This window comes from Venturia canescens, chromosome 7, assembly GCF_019457755.1.
Source record: "Venturia canescens isolate UGA chromosome 7, ASM1945775v1, whole genome shotgun sequence".
NCBI lineage: Eukaryota > Metazoa > Arthropoda > Insecta > Hymenoptera > Ichneumonidae > Venturia > Venturia canescens.
Window position 1 is genome coordinate 1,490,786 of NC_057427.1, and position 14,594 is coordinate 1,505,379.

Here is a 14,594-nt window from a genome sequence, read left to right on the forward strand (position 1 = left end):
TAACGTGGGAGAAAAAAATGACGGTACACGTGTTGATTTTTCTTATCGTGTTATATATAATTCGCTTTTGGAAAATATGATAATATTTATGTATATAATATAACAAGAGATATAATTAGACTGACATGAGTTCTATGAATTCTTTCACCTTTCCTCTCGCCACATCTCGTTTCACCTTTACAGTGCGCATATTTCTATTTTTTGTTTTTTTTTTCTATCACTTCCGCTGAATATCATTCAACATGGCTTTGCCTGCCGCGATGCTCCCCCAGCTCCTCAGATTGTTTTCTCACAGTTTTGCTTCAGAATGTCATATATTTTTTTTTATTTCACCCGCCGTGGTTGCATACTATTCGATATTGCTCCAAGTTTTCCATGTACACCCGCAAAAGTATCCTCGGAATTTTCGGCTCTTCCGATGTCACTCCCATCAATGAAAATAAATGAGGTAAAGAAACATCATTCCTAATGGGTAGAACAAAATGGCGAAGACACTTAAACGACGACGATGGATTCGATGCATTCACTGAAATATATTTCATATTTTTAATTCTCTCTCGCAATGTCTAACTCGTTAATACGAATATTACTACTTTTGGTTTCGCCTACGTGATTGGTTCGAGCACCTTCGCCATTTTTTTTTCTTCTTTTTCTTTCATATATTTGTTTCGTTTTCAATTTTTCGACCCCGGCGTTTCCGTAATTTCCTAAACATACATTATGAAAAAATTTAACGGCGAAATACTTTGTAACAATTACAACTTGGTATTTTTTATGTATTCTTGTTTGTTCGTTTGGTTGTTTGTTTTTTCTCGAAATTGTAAGAGTAGCAGTTTGATGCTGACGAATCTCGGAAAGTTTCAACGGATCTAACATTTTTTCGATTCCAGCAGCAGCTATTCGTTTCTCTTGTCGTCGTTTCTACATAATAACTCGACCGTAAATTTCCTTCTGCTCTCATTACATTTTTATTTTGTGTGGTTCAAGAGTCGTGTGTGTGTGTGTCTGCGTGTGTGTGTGTGTCTGTGTTTCATTTACTCTTGTTCGATCTAATTCTATTATAAACCGTACGGTGGATAAGTTTGATGGACGATTTATTGAAGGAACGGAGATGAGGTCGGTACGCGAAGCGTCCTCCCGGGAATAGCCGCGAGCCGAACGTGTGCGTTCCGATGAAAAATTGAAATCATTTTTCAACTTTGCAACGATATACATAGGACTCGAGAAGTCGATTGATGGATTCGAAAAAAAAAAAATATATATATATATATAACGATTTCATGATGACGATTCTTAACGACTTATACAGTGATTTACGACAACTTATTGCTACATGCGCATATAGTTAATAAGAAATTGCCTCGTCTTATTTTGTTGAAAAAAAAAAAAAAAAAAAAAAAAATACAAAAGAATAACGACCGGAGGAATAGTTTCCGATGGTGTGGATAACCAATTTTTGAAGTCGCGCTACGCTTCTCATAGAATTGTATTAGAAACTGAAGAAAATAAAAATGAGCAGGCGGGCACGGAGCACGAACTCGAATTATGAGAACGAATGTATCGCCGGCAAGTTGAATCCTCGAGGCCCTGCGATTGCCCCCTCCCCCCTCCTCTCTCGCTCCTCTTTCCTCTCTATTTCTGAATTCACGTTTGTGTCTTCCGACCTTTTCTTTCTTCTCAAACATCGCCCTCGTACAAATATTAAACAATAAAATCACATTCGTCGTTACCTAAAAAAATAGATAATCCTTTCAGCAGCCATCGCCGATTCTCGTCGACGTCTCTCTTTTCTCTCGTTCTCATTTGCTTGCTTCTTTTTATTTTGTTTCAACACTCCACTAATTTTCTCCTCAATTATTCGTGATTTATACCATCCTCGTTTTTCATAGGAAAATCGATGAATCTCTCGGAGTGTTTGCTCATTCGATTTCATTTTTTAGAACCAGAGATCTTGAAACCCGTCGATAAGGTACATGTATAGCTACGACTTGTTAAGGTACGTTAACGATTATATACCTCGGAGTGCCCATCTTTTTACCAACAATCGGAATCTACTTTGTGTCATTACCTTTTGAATATTTATTCAGTTTTTTCGTTCATTTTTCCCCTCAAGTATTACCTTGCACATTAAAAATAACTGGACGAAAATAAAAAATAATTTAATTCGAATATCATACGAACCGTGTATCGTAAAAAGACGGGCACGCCATTTAAATCTTAAGTACAATCACCGTGTAAGCAAAGCTTCTTGGATGGATTCATAGTTCCACATGGTTGTGTGTATTTCTTGCTTTTTTTTTTTTTAAATTTCTTATTGTGTTTTTTCCCGAATTCTCATGATCTTTTTGCGTTTTGTTCCTCGATGCGTCGTCGCGTCTACGTAGAGAGACGAGGAGAGCACATTTCATTTGAAAACCGATCGAAAATCACAGCCACTTAATCGTAGCGGATTTTTCTCGGTGCCGCGTTGAGTGTTTTATGAACCGGGCAGTTCTTTCGTCTAGACTAATTTAGAATAGCGCTTTCCCGGAGCCACGAAAGTATTTGTTTCATTATCAGTTATTCATTTCTCATTTTACAAAAATATTTTAATCGTAGCGAGATCAAAAGAAAACGTTATTTTCACATGAAATTCGTTGAATTTGTTTCATTTAAACGGATTGCTATTTTTTTATTCCTTCGTAGTTCGAGCTCTCCCCGTCAAACCACAGACGGATTTTGTATTGTTATATTTTTTAAAATCTTTATAGATTTTCACCCGACCTCTTCGTCGTCACATCGTCAACTAACAGCGTCAACTACACATACAGACTAGATACCGAATACGTTTACAAGATCACATTTGTTTTTCAAATCTTCTTTCATACAAACGAAAAAGACCGTTCAACGATATTTTCTTGTGAAACTTCTCGTTGTTGTTGTTGTTTTTTTTTTTCATTTTTTCAGCCGCAGAAAATAAGGAGAAGCGTGTGCGATGGTGGAGCTATTCTTTCCATATCTCGTTATAGATTTTAAAAATACCCATGAAAAAATATATGTAGTGTGCGCGTCATACTCATCGAGACGTTGATTTCTCCAGGTTTTATACGTCGATCGTTACACGATTCTTTTGACTCCGTTGTAAACGTATTCAGTAAGATGATCGATAAGATTATCGTAATATTATCATTGTATATTGGAGACTTCGATTACCCCCTGCCTGCGGGATTTTCGTGTCATCTCCGTTTTTTTTTCTATCTTAGGTAGTCAAGCCGTCTTCAATTCCCCGAACGCTCTTAAAAATTAAATCTCACATTTATTAGAATATTTACACACGTATGTCAGGCATGTTAGTCTATATCGATAAGAATCAATGAAAAATTTGAAAGTTTGGCAAAAAAATTTGTAATACGTGTAAAAAATCTGTAATGTAAGCGTGAAAGTTCAACCGTTGGAAGCGATTTTTACACTTATCCGACAGAAAATTTTTCAAATTATTATTTTGATTATTACTTTTTGAAATTTAATTTTAAGAGAGCCAACTGTTTTCCATGGTTCTTGATACGATGAAAATTGAAAACTGTAAAAATCGTGAATGGCGTATCAGTCGAAAAGTGAAAATTCTTTTATACGAGGTATACAATTTAATGGGTTCAAATATTATGATTATCGAATGGACAGTCATATCATATCCGCAAAACGTATGCATGCGAGTACTTGATGCGTATCTCACAATGTTCCATACGCATTAAGTTTAATAGATGCAAGCTCCTATTTTCACCTGGTCCAAAGTATAAATAGATTGGTAAAAAACCGACGAATGGTCTGTAAGTTCTCTATGTGGCCAAACTTTTTTTTGCTTGCAAAATTACAGAGTTATGAAAAAAACAAATTCAAAAGTTTCGTCTTATCGAAATAGAGTAAAACCCACTTTATACATATGCACGTAATAATCAATATTTGTTGTTTGCTTGTAAAATCGCGCGATTAAAATATCATCGGTTTATAATCCATCTATATATATATGTATATATATATGTGTATATATATATATATATATATATATACACAAACGTTTATAATTAAGTTAAAATTCTGTTGCAGTAACATTTTCTTTATTTTTTATTCTCGGCGTGATCCGCAGTTTTTTTTGTACGCTATATTATAATTAATTCAATTCGTTTTGTTTTTTTGTCGTTTTTTTTTTCTGATTTAACCTTTCTCCACCATTCTCATTTATTACTAGTAATATGTTTTTCAACTTCGTCCCTATTTTAGCGTTGAAAGACTGTGCCGAAGAAGTTCGCGACACAGAAAACAAAAACATAAAGAGAATAAATATAAACAAAAAACATAAACAAACAAAAAGGAGCGGAGCCCTTGATTCTTAATTCACATATTCGAAAAGTGCCTATGGACCGTTCCTAATTGAACTCGAATTTTCATCATATCTCTTATACTACGTGACCCCTGAACTCTTATTTCCTTTCAAATTCATTTAAATCATAAGAGTCACCCTTTAATTGTATCGTAAATCATATGTTTAACAATTTTTGTTTTCATTTGCTTTTCTTCAATCGACATTCGTATTATCCACTTGCTCTTATTCTTAAACACTCTTTCGACTCAATTCCCCATGTTCAATTCTAATAATTCAGTTTTCTTTTGTACCAACGGTGGCGTGTGATTTTTCCTTTATTATTTTTCTGTTATTCTCGTGGTAATTCGTATTCGCGTGTGTACGTGTACGTGTTAGTTATGATGTGTGCGTATGTACGCGTAAGGAGCTGTGCCCGCGTGTGTTCGATGTGTGCACGTGTATTTTGACTTAATTATTTATTCTCCCATCAAGTTTCTTCTCGACGAGTCACGACGACTCATTGTCAGCTAATATTGTACCAACTGGTTTCGTCGGGTGATTGTCACCTTCACGGTCCCTGAAAAAAACATTCCTTAGCTTAATCAAACAATTCGTTACGGTTGAATACAGACTGTGCAAACGGTATGGCACACAATCGTTTCAGATACAGAACAGATGTTTTTATTCTCAATTTTAGTAACTCGCGTTTTTTTTTGAGAGATAAGGGACAAAAGCGATTAGAGAATATAGACAGAACGCAAAAGAGTCAATGTAACATTTCATTTCAAGTTGGAACTAGATTGAAAAATTTTTTTCGAGAAAATAATTAGGCTCTACTTTCGCAATACTGTCATCATAAAAACTGTAATTGAGAGTGGCCAATGTGGAAATTCTGTTCAAGCCAAGTGAAGAAAAAAGTGCATGGCATAACAGCGAATAAAAAATATAACGCGTGCGAAACAGAATTTCTTAAGCGTGAATTAAATATCTAATAATCATACGTAGTAAGATATGATAGGAGTAAAAAATAAATCAATCAAACGAGCTGCACTGAATTTTCATTGAAATTAATACGAAATTATCTACATTTTATGTACCTTTCATGACATATTGTCTTCCGCTGGTTTTGCTTTTCGTTCAGATAAAAATATACAGAAACAGGGTCACAATGAATGTTTCACAATATATTGTTCGTGACGTAAACAACGAATGAGGGCTTAAAATTTTATGAAATTTAAATATAACACATTGATAAATGTTGGAAAATTATATAAATTTGTCAATTTTACTGTACAGATATATTCCTACCTTCTCGGATATCTTTGGGTGTATTGTTTGAGAACGAGGGCATCGAAGGATAGACATTCGATCTTGGTCCATTCGGCGGCAGAGTTGTAACTTTGGACCTGCGGATCCGGTTGAAAAAAGACTTAAAAAAATGTTTCGTCCGCAAGTCTTTTTACCCGATCAATGCAAGAGGTTTGTAATGATGATTCGAGCTGAATATCTTCTGAGTTTCCTCGGAAAAATACTTTCATAAATTTCAAAGTTATTGCAGAATTATGAGTGAATACCTCTGTTTACGAATCTTGGTATTTCTGCCGTCGAACGAGTTTGGAGTTGGGCAGCCCGATGTGTTCGACGAGTAGGATGGTGGTCGAAAGGGACGTGGACAACCCTGAACGACAGGTGGTGATGGTACGGGAGCGTACTGAAGACGAGGATTGCCCGACACTCCGGGATGCATCAATCTCATGTCACCTGAAAATATTTTTAATACGAATATACAGATAAGAAGCTTCTTATTACGATTGTCGATTCATTCGTAATCGTTTGATTGTACGAACGCTGTTTCAACGGTAAATTGACAATTATCATATATTTTCGCACCTTGCACTATGTGGAGACCCTGATACATTGGCAGTGGATAACGTTGTTGGGGTTGTGCGTTTCGGTTATCACCGGTGCCAGTTCCAGAAGCAGCGACGCTACCAGGGGGCCCAAAAATCTCATGCCCAGGGGTTGGCGATCTGCTCGCTCGCTGGGATCCGGCTGGAGTTGAGGCTCGAATACCAGCTGGAACGACCTAAAAGTCCCGCTTGATGAAAATTTGAGATTCAAATCGAGTAACCCAATAGAAAATTGAACATGAATAGTATTGCCAGATCTTGACTGGAGTCACTAATTTTTCACTCTCCTCAAGCACAAAAGCCGCGTCGATCGGTGGCGTCGAACGAGGTGAGAAACATTTACTTACAGGAACGTTTTGCCTGAAGACGAGATTCGGTACGAAAGCGGGGGCCATAAAAGCTCCGGGCGGAGCTGGTGAGGCTCCGCTGGCTGTTCCTGCAATCTGATGATGATGGTGATGATGGTGATGGCCGAAAGTACCGTTCGACAGCATCGCCGGTGGAGTCGGATAGCTGCCAGAATTGACGTACATCAAGGGGACCCCGGTTGGTATTTGTAAGCCTACTTGATTGGAGGTTGGTGTGTTGGGTGGAGTAGGAACTCGCCACATGACGGGTGGTGGTTGAATACCTGGCTGGCCGGGTGGATAATACGTCGGTATCATGTGGACCGGGGGCTGATAAGCGAACTCAGTTCCAGCGGTTGCTGTGAGCCCCGGTACCGAGTTGTACGGTACCGCGTAATTGTTTACGTAGCTCGCTGCAAAATGAAAATCATTTAATTCGCGATCATTTTTTTCTAAAGGATATTCGAATGAGAAAGTTGCACCTTCGGTCATAATCACTCACGATTAAAAAAGTGCGAGGTACTTACAAGTGCTTTGGCTCGGGGGTGTCATAGTTTGAGGATTGAATGTGAAACTGGAGGTGAAACGTTGCTGCTGCTGCTGCTGCTGCTGTGGTTGCTGCGATTGTTGTTGATGTTGCTGTTGTTGCTGCTGTTGGTGCTGAATTTGGTGCCGTTCGTTCGGAGCAGGAGCAACTCCGAGCGGAGTACCGGATGGCGGAACAAAGTACATCGTTTGCTGGGGCTGATAACAATTCAAGGAAATCTGAATTAAAGTCGTGATTCCGGTTCACACAACTGGAAAAAAAAAACAACGGGTCAAGTGAAATTCGTCTCAGAATAAGTATCTCACTGGCATTTGATGATTCGGTGGAGGTTGCCAGTAGGTTCCTTGCATTCCCTGCATGCCTTGTAGGTTTTGGCCAGTGCCAACCGGTGGCGCTTGTTGCGACGCGGTCACCATCGTTCCAGCCGAAGGTGGAGGTTGAGGATAGGCGTGATGCGTAGGCGTCGATTGGGCATCGCCGTTGTTGCGAGGTTGTTCGTAAACGTTCATGCCCATAAAGTATCCCGTAAGATCGGAGACATCCTGGTAAAAACATATGCGCGACAGCGATTAGAAAATTCAGTCGAATTTGAACTCGAGCTGGGACGATAAATTGGTAGAATTGTTAAACGTACGCCGGATTGAACGGTGCTCTGCGGCATCGCCATTGAATAATTGCCGTAGAGAGGAGCTTGACCGAAAACCATGTCAGGCGGTGCATTGTTTTGTTGCTGACTCGCAGCGACATCTCCCGGATGTCTGGAGACTATCAGCGCCCCGCTTTGCTGTACACCCGTAGCCGGACCATAAACCAGCGGTTGGCCGTAAACCGCTTCTCCACCAGGGGGATGTGTATAACCGACATAAGACGGTTGTCCTGTTTGCGAGTGAGGGCAAGAAGATACGGTGTTCGCTTGAGTGGTCACAGTTCTCAACAATGATTGTCCACAATCCTGTGGCTGCTGTTGTTGCTGTTGCTGCTGCTGCTGCTGCTGCGTCTGCTGTTGGTTTTGTCGTTGGCACGATGGTTGCTGAGTTTGCGGTTGTGCTTGTTGTATAGGAGGGCTAGGAGCAAATGGCATAGTGGGAGAAGTCGCTGAATTCTTGACACTGTTCTGCGCCGGAATTCCAACGTTGCCAGCGTACGAGCCGCCAACGGTGTTATTCTTTGTCTGGCACCTTTGTCTTTTATTTTCACATTTCACTTTATTTCGGGGCTGTTCCTGAGGCTGCTCCCGATCCTCCTGTTTCTCAACTTGATTCTCGGGATTTCCAACGACCTCGGCTTCCCCTTCGACCTCCGCGATACTCTCGACCGTCTCTTCGTGCACCTCGGTGAATATCTTGGGTGGGTTTTCCGGATCGAAACGATAAATCGTACCGTCCGAATTAGTGTACGGTTGATTAGTTTGTGGATTCATTATTATACTGCCGGGAGGTACGCTCGAGATACTCGTTACTGCCCACATGACCGTTTGACCACTTGCTCTCGGCTCCGGTGAGGCACCCGAATTTTGACTAGATTGAGCATGAATGGCGCACGGTATCGTTGGTACGGGCGAGGGTGAGGGTGAAGGTGATATCGTCGCGTCGCTCCGCTGACTCTGGGACTTGTAACCACTGCTCGAAGGACTCAAGCGGGAGCACATACTCGCGCCTGAATCTAAAAACAAATGTAACGCACAAAAGAATGTTTCATCATTGACAATTGATGCAGATCCTTATTTAGTTTCATGATCGAAAAATGATCGTCTCGTGATCGTTTTTCCGTCGAAAAACGGACCTTGCTTCGTGAGACGTGCACCAGCGCTGTGAGTCGACATTACGCTGTCGCCACGGGACAGCATGCCCCTCGTATATCCGCCAAAACTGAAGGATTTGGAGACAGATGGCCGGAGAGCTCCGGTACGGTACGAGTCCCTGCCGTCGAAGGACTCGCCTTTTGCCAGCCTCATCGGCCTGGATATCAATGAAATTGAGTTTCAACGACATTTAAGAATGTAAATCCTGCTCAAACGTTAGGGTGTGCTTCACATATGACCGCCAAGGGTCAGGAATAAAAAGAAGAAGATACGACGGTACGGAGGCCATACCTGATCGAATGATCGGTAGGGTGAAGAAGTCGGTATCTCGCCGACGTGTCCGACGATTCGGACGACGACCAGTAAGGCCACGACGTTACTTCGCTGCTCTCCCCGCTGCTGTCCTTGAATATCCTTCGTCTAGCCCTCTCATACTCTTCCTCTCGTTCCTCGAAACTCTTGCTACGTCTGCAGTACTCGCCGGACATACGATCCGGAGATTTGAAATTAAAGCTATCCTCGAAAGAGCTCGAGTCACGTTTGAGAATGCTACGCCGCGGTTCCTCCGTCAGTATGAGATCGTCTCTTATGTGCTCCTTGAACCGAGTGTCCGGTATTCTCATGTTTTTCGTTCTCGTCACGATCACGCTGAGACCCGATTGATCGACGTTATGCTCCATACCAAAGTACGCTGCGACACGATGCACCAACATGCGATTGTACGAGGACATGTTCGGGAATTTGTGGCATATCTTTTGACGATCCTTCGCAAACTCGATGAGATCCTTCTCAATGCGAAGCAGAACCGTACGATCTTTTTGATTACGGTTTATCGTCACTGCTATGAACTGCTCGAGATCTATCCCCGTACTGTCCGTGTAGAACTCCGTACTGCTGTCTGCAATTCACACCGAACTTTACTTAATTACAATTTTTTTATAAGTAACTCCAAAGACGTTGCGCAGCTCGTTTCAACGACGCTTATAAATGCTCGAATTTTAATTTGTTCACACTGCCCTCGAGAGGAACCTACCTCGTGACAAGCACGGAGAAGCCCCGCTGTCCAAACTACCCTGAGATGAATTCTGATGCCTGAGCTTGTGTCTCGAGCCAGGACGACTAACGGAGAGAGTGTTGCCACACTGAGCCGAGCACTGATTGTTGCAAACGTTCAGGGTATTGAGTTTCCTCGATTCGCACGATTTGTTCTGTTGACAATTCTGCGCGAGATTCGTGCTCTTCGGCGAGTGTTGCAACGCCGAACCCAACTTGGCAGGGGACGGTGGTGTTTGAAGCAAACCTGGCCGCTCGTTATGATTGTTTTTCACGCAATTATTGCACTTTGATACAATCACGTTGGTCGACTGTGACGTACTGTTCGTTATCGTAACCGTCGATGCCGTCGTCACCTTTGCCCGGTTGGTAACACCGTTCGTATCGTTTTTATCGTTTTTATTGTTGGTCGTTGAATTGTTACTTGGTGAATTGACGCTTTTGGGTGACTGGGCCTGAGAGGGGCTGGAGTGGCCTGGAAAAATGACAAATTGATTATGCTCCTCGCGGCTTCGGAATTCAACGACTTATACATTGACATACGGAACTTACCATTTCGCGAGGGAGTACGACAAGTCGGTGACGTCGCAGTATTTCGCGTCTGTTTCGGTGACTGACCATTCCCGAGATTGCTGTTATACATTGACTCGTTGTTGTTGATCTTTGGACTAGTGGCAGGTGCGATATTCGGTGACAAGCCACTCGAGGCCGTATTACCAAATTTCTTCTCACCACCGCCATCGATCGATTGTGGACTGCGGGGTGAAATCGGTGAACCACCACCACCACCACCACCGTTGTTATTGTGTGGCTCACGAGGCGGTGACGTTGATTCCCTCATAGCATGGCTTCTCACCAACAACTTAACTTTCGTATTAGTCTGTTTGGCAACAAGAAATTTTCTTCTTCTATTTTGTTTACCAATTTCATATCTCGTTTGTTCGGTAACGGCGGGCAGGAGCTCGCTCGGGATTCGGGATTTTCGGATCGAGGTTTTCGCTATTTTTTGATGGGTTTGCAAGAGGATCGTTTCGCTCTGAACCGCTCTCAGGGATATCGAGTCTTTTCATGATCCGGGTCGAGTCGATCGTTTCAGCTAATCGGAACTACGGTTAAAGTACGTTTCTACATGGGACTGACTAATTCATAAAACTACTTACTCGATTGCGAAAGTTTTTAGCGTCTATCTCGCAGGAGGGCTTGTCCGGTGGAGAAGGAGGTAAAACGGTGGCCGAAGATGTATTTGGGCGTGAAGAGTTGTTGGCCGATGCTGCTGGTATCGTGCTCCCGACGTTGGCATTAGCAGCGTCTATCATTTCCGTATTTTCCGTTCTTTCGGAACAAGATCCAATGATGCCGCCGGCCAGTAGAGTGTGCCTTGACGAAGGGAGTGCTGGCATTCCACCGGACGACGACGTTGGACTCTCCGGCCGGCTCTGCGAGGTCCCCTTATGCACCACTGTACTCGGAACTGGAGCAGAAAAATACGACGACGGAATCAATGAGCGAACTTGTTTCTTCGCGATCGTTGACACGTTAAATTTCATTAAATCCGCTTCCCAGGGAAATTTCGCTGGTTCCCTCGGACAATACCGGTAAGAACTTTTTCACGAGCTTCGCCACTCGTCGCAGAGTACGTCGTGTCGAAATGGCATAAAATTACGACGAGGGGGCACAAACATGCGGAACGGAAAGTCGATTGAGCGTGATTTTGTACGATATAACGACACACTGCGCCTTTTGGACCGTCGGTTCGGAGGGCTGCGAAAGGGACGTTACTTACTCTCGAGCCTTTCGAGACGTGCCATCGGGATAATTGTTTATCGTGGGGTTATCGGTTATCGGGCGAGCAAGGTGTCTCGAGGCGATCGAACACTTTTATTAGTATCATTCGAACTTCGGAGGGATTATTGTTAGCAGAATGGTGCACCGGAGGGAAAATAAATGTTGGTCGATTCTTTCGCTACGTTAGCCACTCGTGATTCCCCGCGCGACTACTCTCTTTGCCGCGATCACTTCCATCATCACTTCTCCAACGACAAAGTAAAGTCTGAACGACGCGATTCCTTTCTCTTATTCTATTAATTAATCGCGAGTGCATGGCTCTCGTCAAGATTTTCCGAGGCAAGATTCCAGAGAATCCGGCCTCCGGATCGCCAGAATTTCGTATTACCTTTCAAGGGGTCTCGAGGCCGCTGTTCTAGAACGCATGTTGAACATTCCGGGATATCGAATTATGGTATTGCTCAACGTCCAATGAGTTTCGGGCCCTCGAACGGAGGAGAAAATACACTGGGACAACGATCACGGTGCGAAGAACGTAGTAACCGAATTACAAAGTATTCGACGGCTCCTCATTTACCCTGATACTTCGCGTTGCATTGACACAGTCGCGCGGACAGTAATTACTCATCGGTCGGATAAAAAAAAAGCGTCCCCTTCATTTTCCTCGATTCGAAGGTAGCGCAAGTCGCTTGTGTATATTACGAAATTTGGTAAGAAAGGAGGCTTAAAAAATGCGATAATCCTGGTGAGAAACGGTGGTCGACATGGCGGATCAATCGAGCGCACTCTCTCTCAAGGAATTCAATGACATTTCTTCCCTCTTGGAAGAGACAAAAGATAAAACGATTCGCTTCGGAGACTGGCCCGCGCGAACACTACGGAATTCGTTTGGTAAGAAGACTGAAAGCCTTCCTTGAGCTATAACGGAGCGAGAAGAGACTTGTAATCGCAAGCTGAATTCGTGTACCGGGCAGCCGCGGATGAACACGCTTGCGCTCTGCGTCCCTCGAGTCGAGTCGAGCTTCTCCATCCCCTCCGCCGCTATCGCCACCACCACCGGCGCTCCGAGATCCCCCCGAGCTTCCGACCTATGTACCGGGTGTGTTTGAAAGTGAAACTAACGAAGCGTGATCCTCGCGGACGGCGCGCTCGCCGTCCGATATCCGAAATGCCTGGATTCGCGGTAAGAGCACATCGGGAAAACCGGGGTTTTAGATTCCGAGAAGCCATCGAGCTGGCGCAGCAACGGGGATGGGAAGGTTTGGATTTATCGAGCTCGGTGTATTTCAAATAAATGCGCAATTGCACCGAACCGTCAAGGAGACTCGGTCCTACACGGAGGGTTTAAGGGAGATCATGCGTCACTTGTGACTCAAAAAGCAAGTGAACTTTTTGCTCTTCTCGTCATCAAAGAACTTATTAAAATTTATTCTCGCTATTATTGAAATTACGTGTAACTTATTTTTTGAGATTGATCAATTTTTAATGTAATGACAGCACTTAAAATACTTTCATAGTCAAGCAAAAGTGTTGTCAAACCTTCCACCGCGTTTGCGTCGTTATTGCTCGTTAACCTCGAACAAGTGTTTTTCTTTTTCCATTCCCGAGTCATTTTGACCGGCAACAAGGCTTGCTCGAGACATCATTGATATCTAAAAACATAATATTTTCTTATTCTCGTTTTAGAGAATAATTCCGAGAATAGATGCACGCTGTTTCCGAATTTGAACTCTTAAAGTTGGAATTTTCGATTTCCATTAGATTGGCGCGAACTTGCTTAAGGTCTCTGTCGGAAAATGTTGAAAGCACGAGCAGAATGAGTCGTCTCGTGTATCGTTAAAAACGCCTCGACGTGGGAGCTTCCTCTTTTCAGAGGCGCGGAGATAAGATATTGGAAAGGCCAGCAGCGAGTCGAACAGGTGTAAGCCCCATAATAGCTTCCGTTCGTTTCTGTCGGAGCGCGACAGAGGCAAGCTAATACGCAGCTGAAAAGTGATAAACTTCAACGAGTGTCAGATACTCGAGTGAGTTGGCAAAAAGCATTGTTTTAACATGTAAATTAATTAACGAATTCGTAGATTCGGAGGGTCGTGTGAAAAAATGATAAAGTTTTGGAGTTTTGGCAAACTCTGGCGCTCATCAGCGTGAAGAGGGAAACGCTCAGAGGCATATAAATTTGGATCGATGAACGAACATGAACGTACATGACGTACGGTTTAGTTTGGGTCACGTGAGAGCCTGAGCTTCCTCGAGTCCCGGGTACTCTGACGTTTCTACGCGGGGCATCCATCCGCTCAAGTTCAAACACGCGCCAAGGTAGATTACGATCGCCGCGGATGCAGTTCCAGTGCCTTCAACTCTCTCCCCTGACCCCCCTCGAGGTTGCCTTCGCCATCGGGCAATTCTCCCGAGCTTCCACCTCCAGTCACACGTTCGTACGGGCAGCGCTGCCGCCCGCGCGCACCGCGCTATCGCAATAAGCTCGTGCTCCTCTCACTCGCCCCAACTTTTCGCTCCGCCTCTCTTTCACTTCCACTTTTTCATTACGCTCGCATTCTCCTTCTCTCTTTTCCTCCCCGTGCACCTGCTCGCACGAGCTTTCCCACGACCCCCGATCGAGCCGCGCCGCGCGTGGCTTCGACGAAGGGTGAGTCACTGGATTCTCGGAGCACACCGAGCATCCAGTCCGTACCCTCCGCGCACCTCGCGCCAGGGCAAATGGTGTCTATGACCCATATAACACGCCCGAGCGTAACTAGGTCGTGTACCCCCGTATCCCTGGAATAATACAGGGTGTCTTTTCTTCCCGGCG

At 43.4% G+C, this 14,594-nt stretch overlaps 1 protein-coding gene across 1 annotated transcript; it reads right to left on the reverse strand.

Annotated features, from left to right (window-relative positions):
* Nucleotides 1-32: 32 nt before the first annotated feature.
* enc (encore) lies at nt 33-11,805 on the reverse strand. The gene is made up of 14 exons (XM_043423313.1): nt 11,781-11,805; nt 11,158-11,468; nt 10,550-10,877; nt 9,978-10,472; nt 9,236-9,842; nt 8,926-9,101; nt 7,778-8,805; nt 7,449-7,685; nt 7,124-7,340; nt 6,597-7,009; nt 6,230-6,425; nt 5,914-6,100; nt 5,648-5,745; nt 33-4,916 (listed from the first exon to the last, which is right to left on the reverse strand). The coding sequence occupies exons 1-14, from the start codon at nt 11,803-11,805 to the stop codon at nt 4,867-4,869; spliced, it is 4,368 nt and encodes a 1,455-aa protein (XP_043279248.1). The 3' UTR covers nt 33-4,866.
* Nucleotides 11,806-14,594: the final 2,789 nt, after the last annotated feature.

Coding starts and splice junctions, on each gene's coding strand:
- enc (XM_043423313.1), bottom strand. CDS start 11,805: ATGGCACGTCTCGAAAGGCTCGAGA. Junction 6,426..6,596: donor TCTTCAGGCAAAACGTTCCT/GTAAGTAAATGT, acceptor CGGGACTTTTAG/GTCGTTCCAGCTGGTATTCG. Junction 6,101..6,229: donor GGGTCTCCACATAGTGCAAG/GTGCGAAAATAT, acceptor AAATATTTTCAG/GTGACATGAGATTGATGCAT.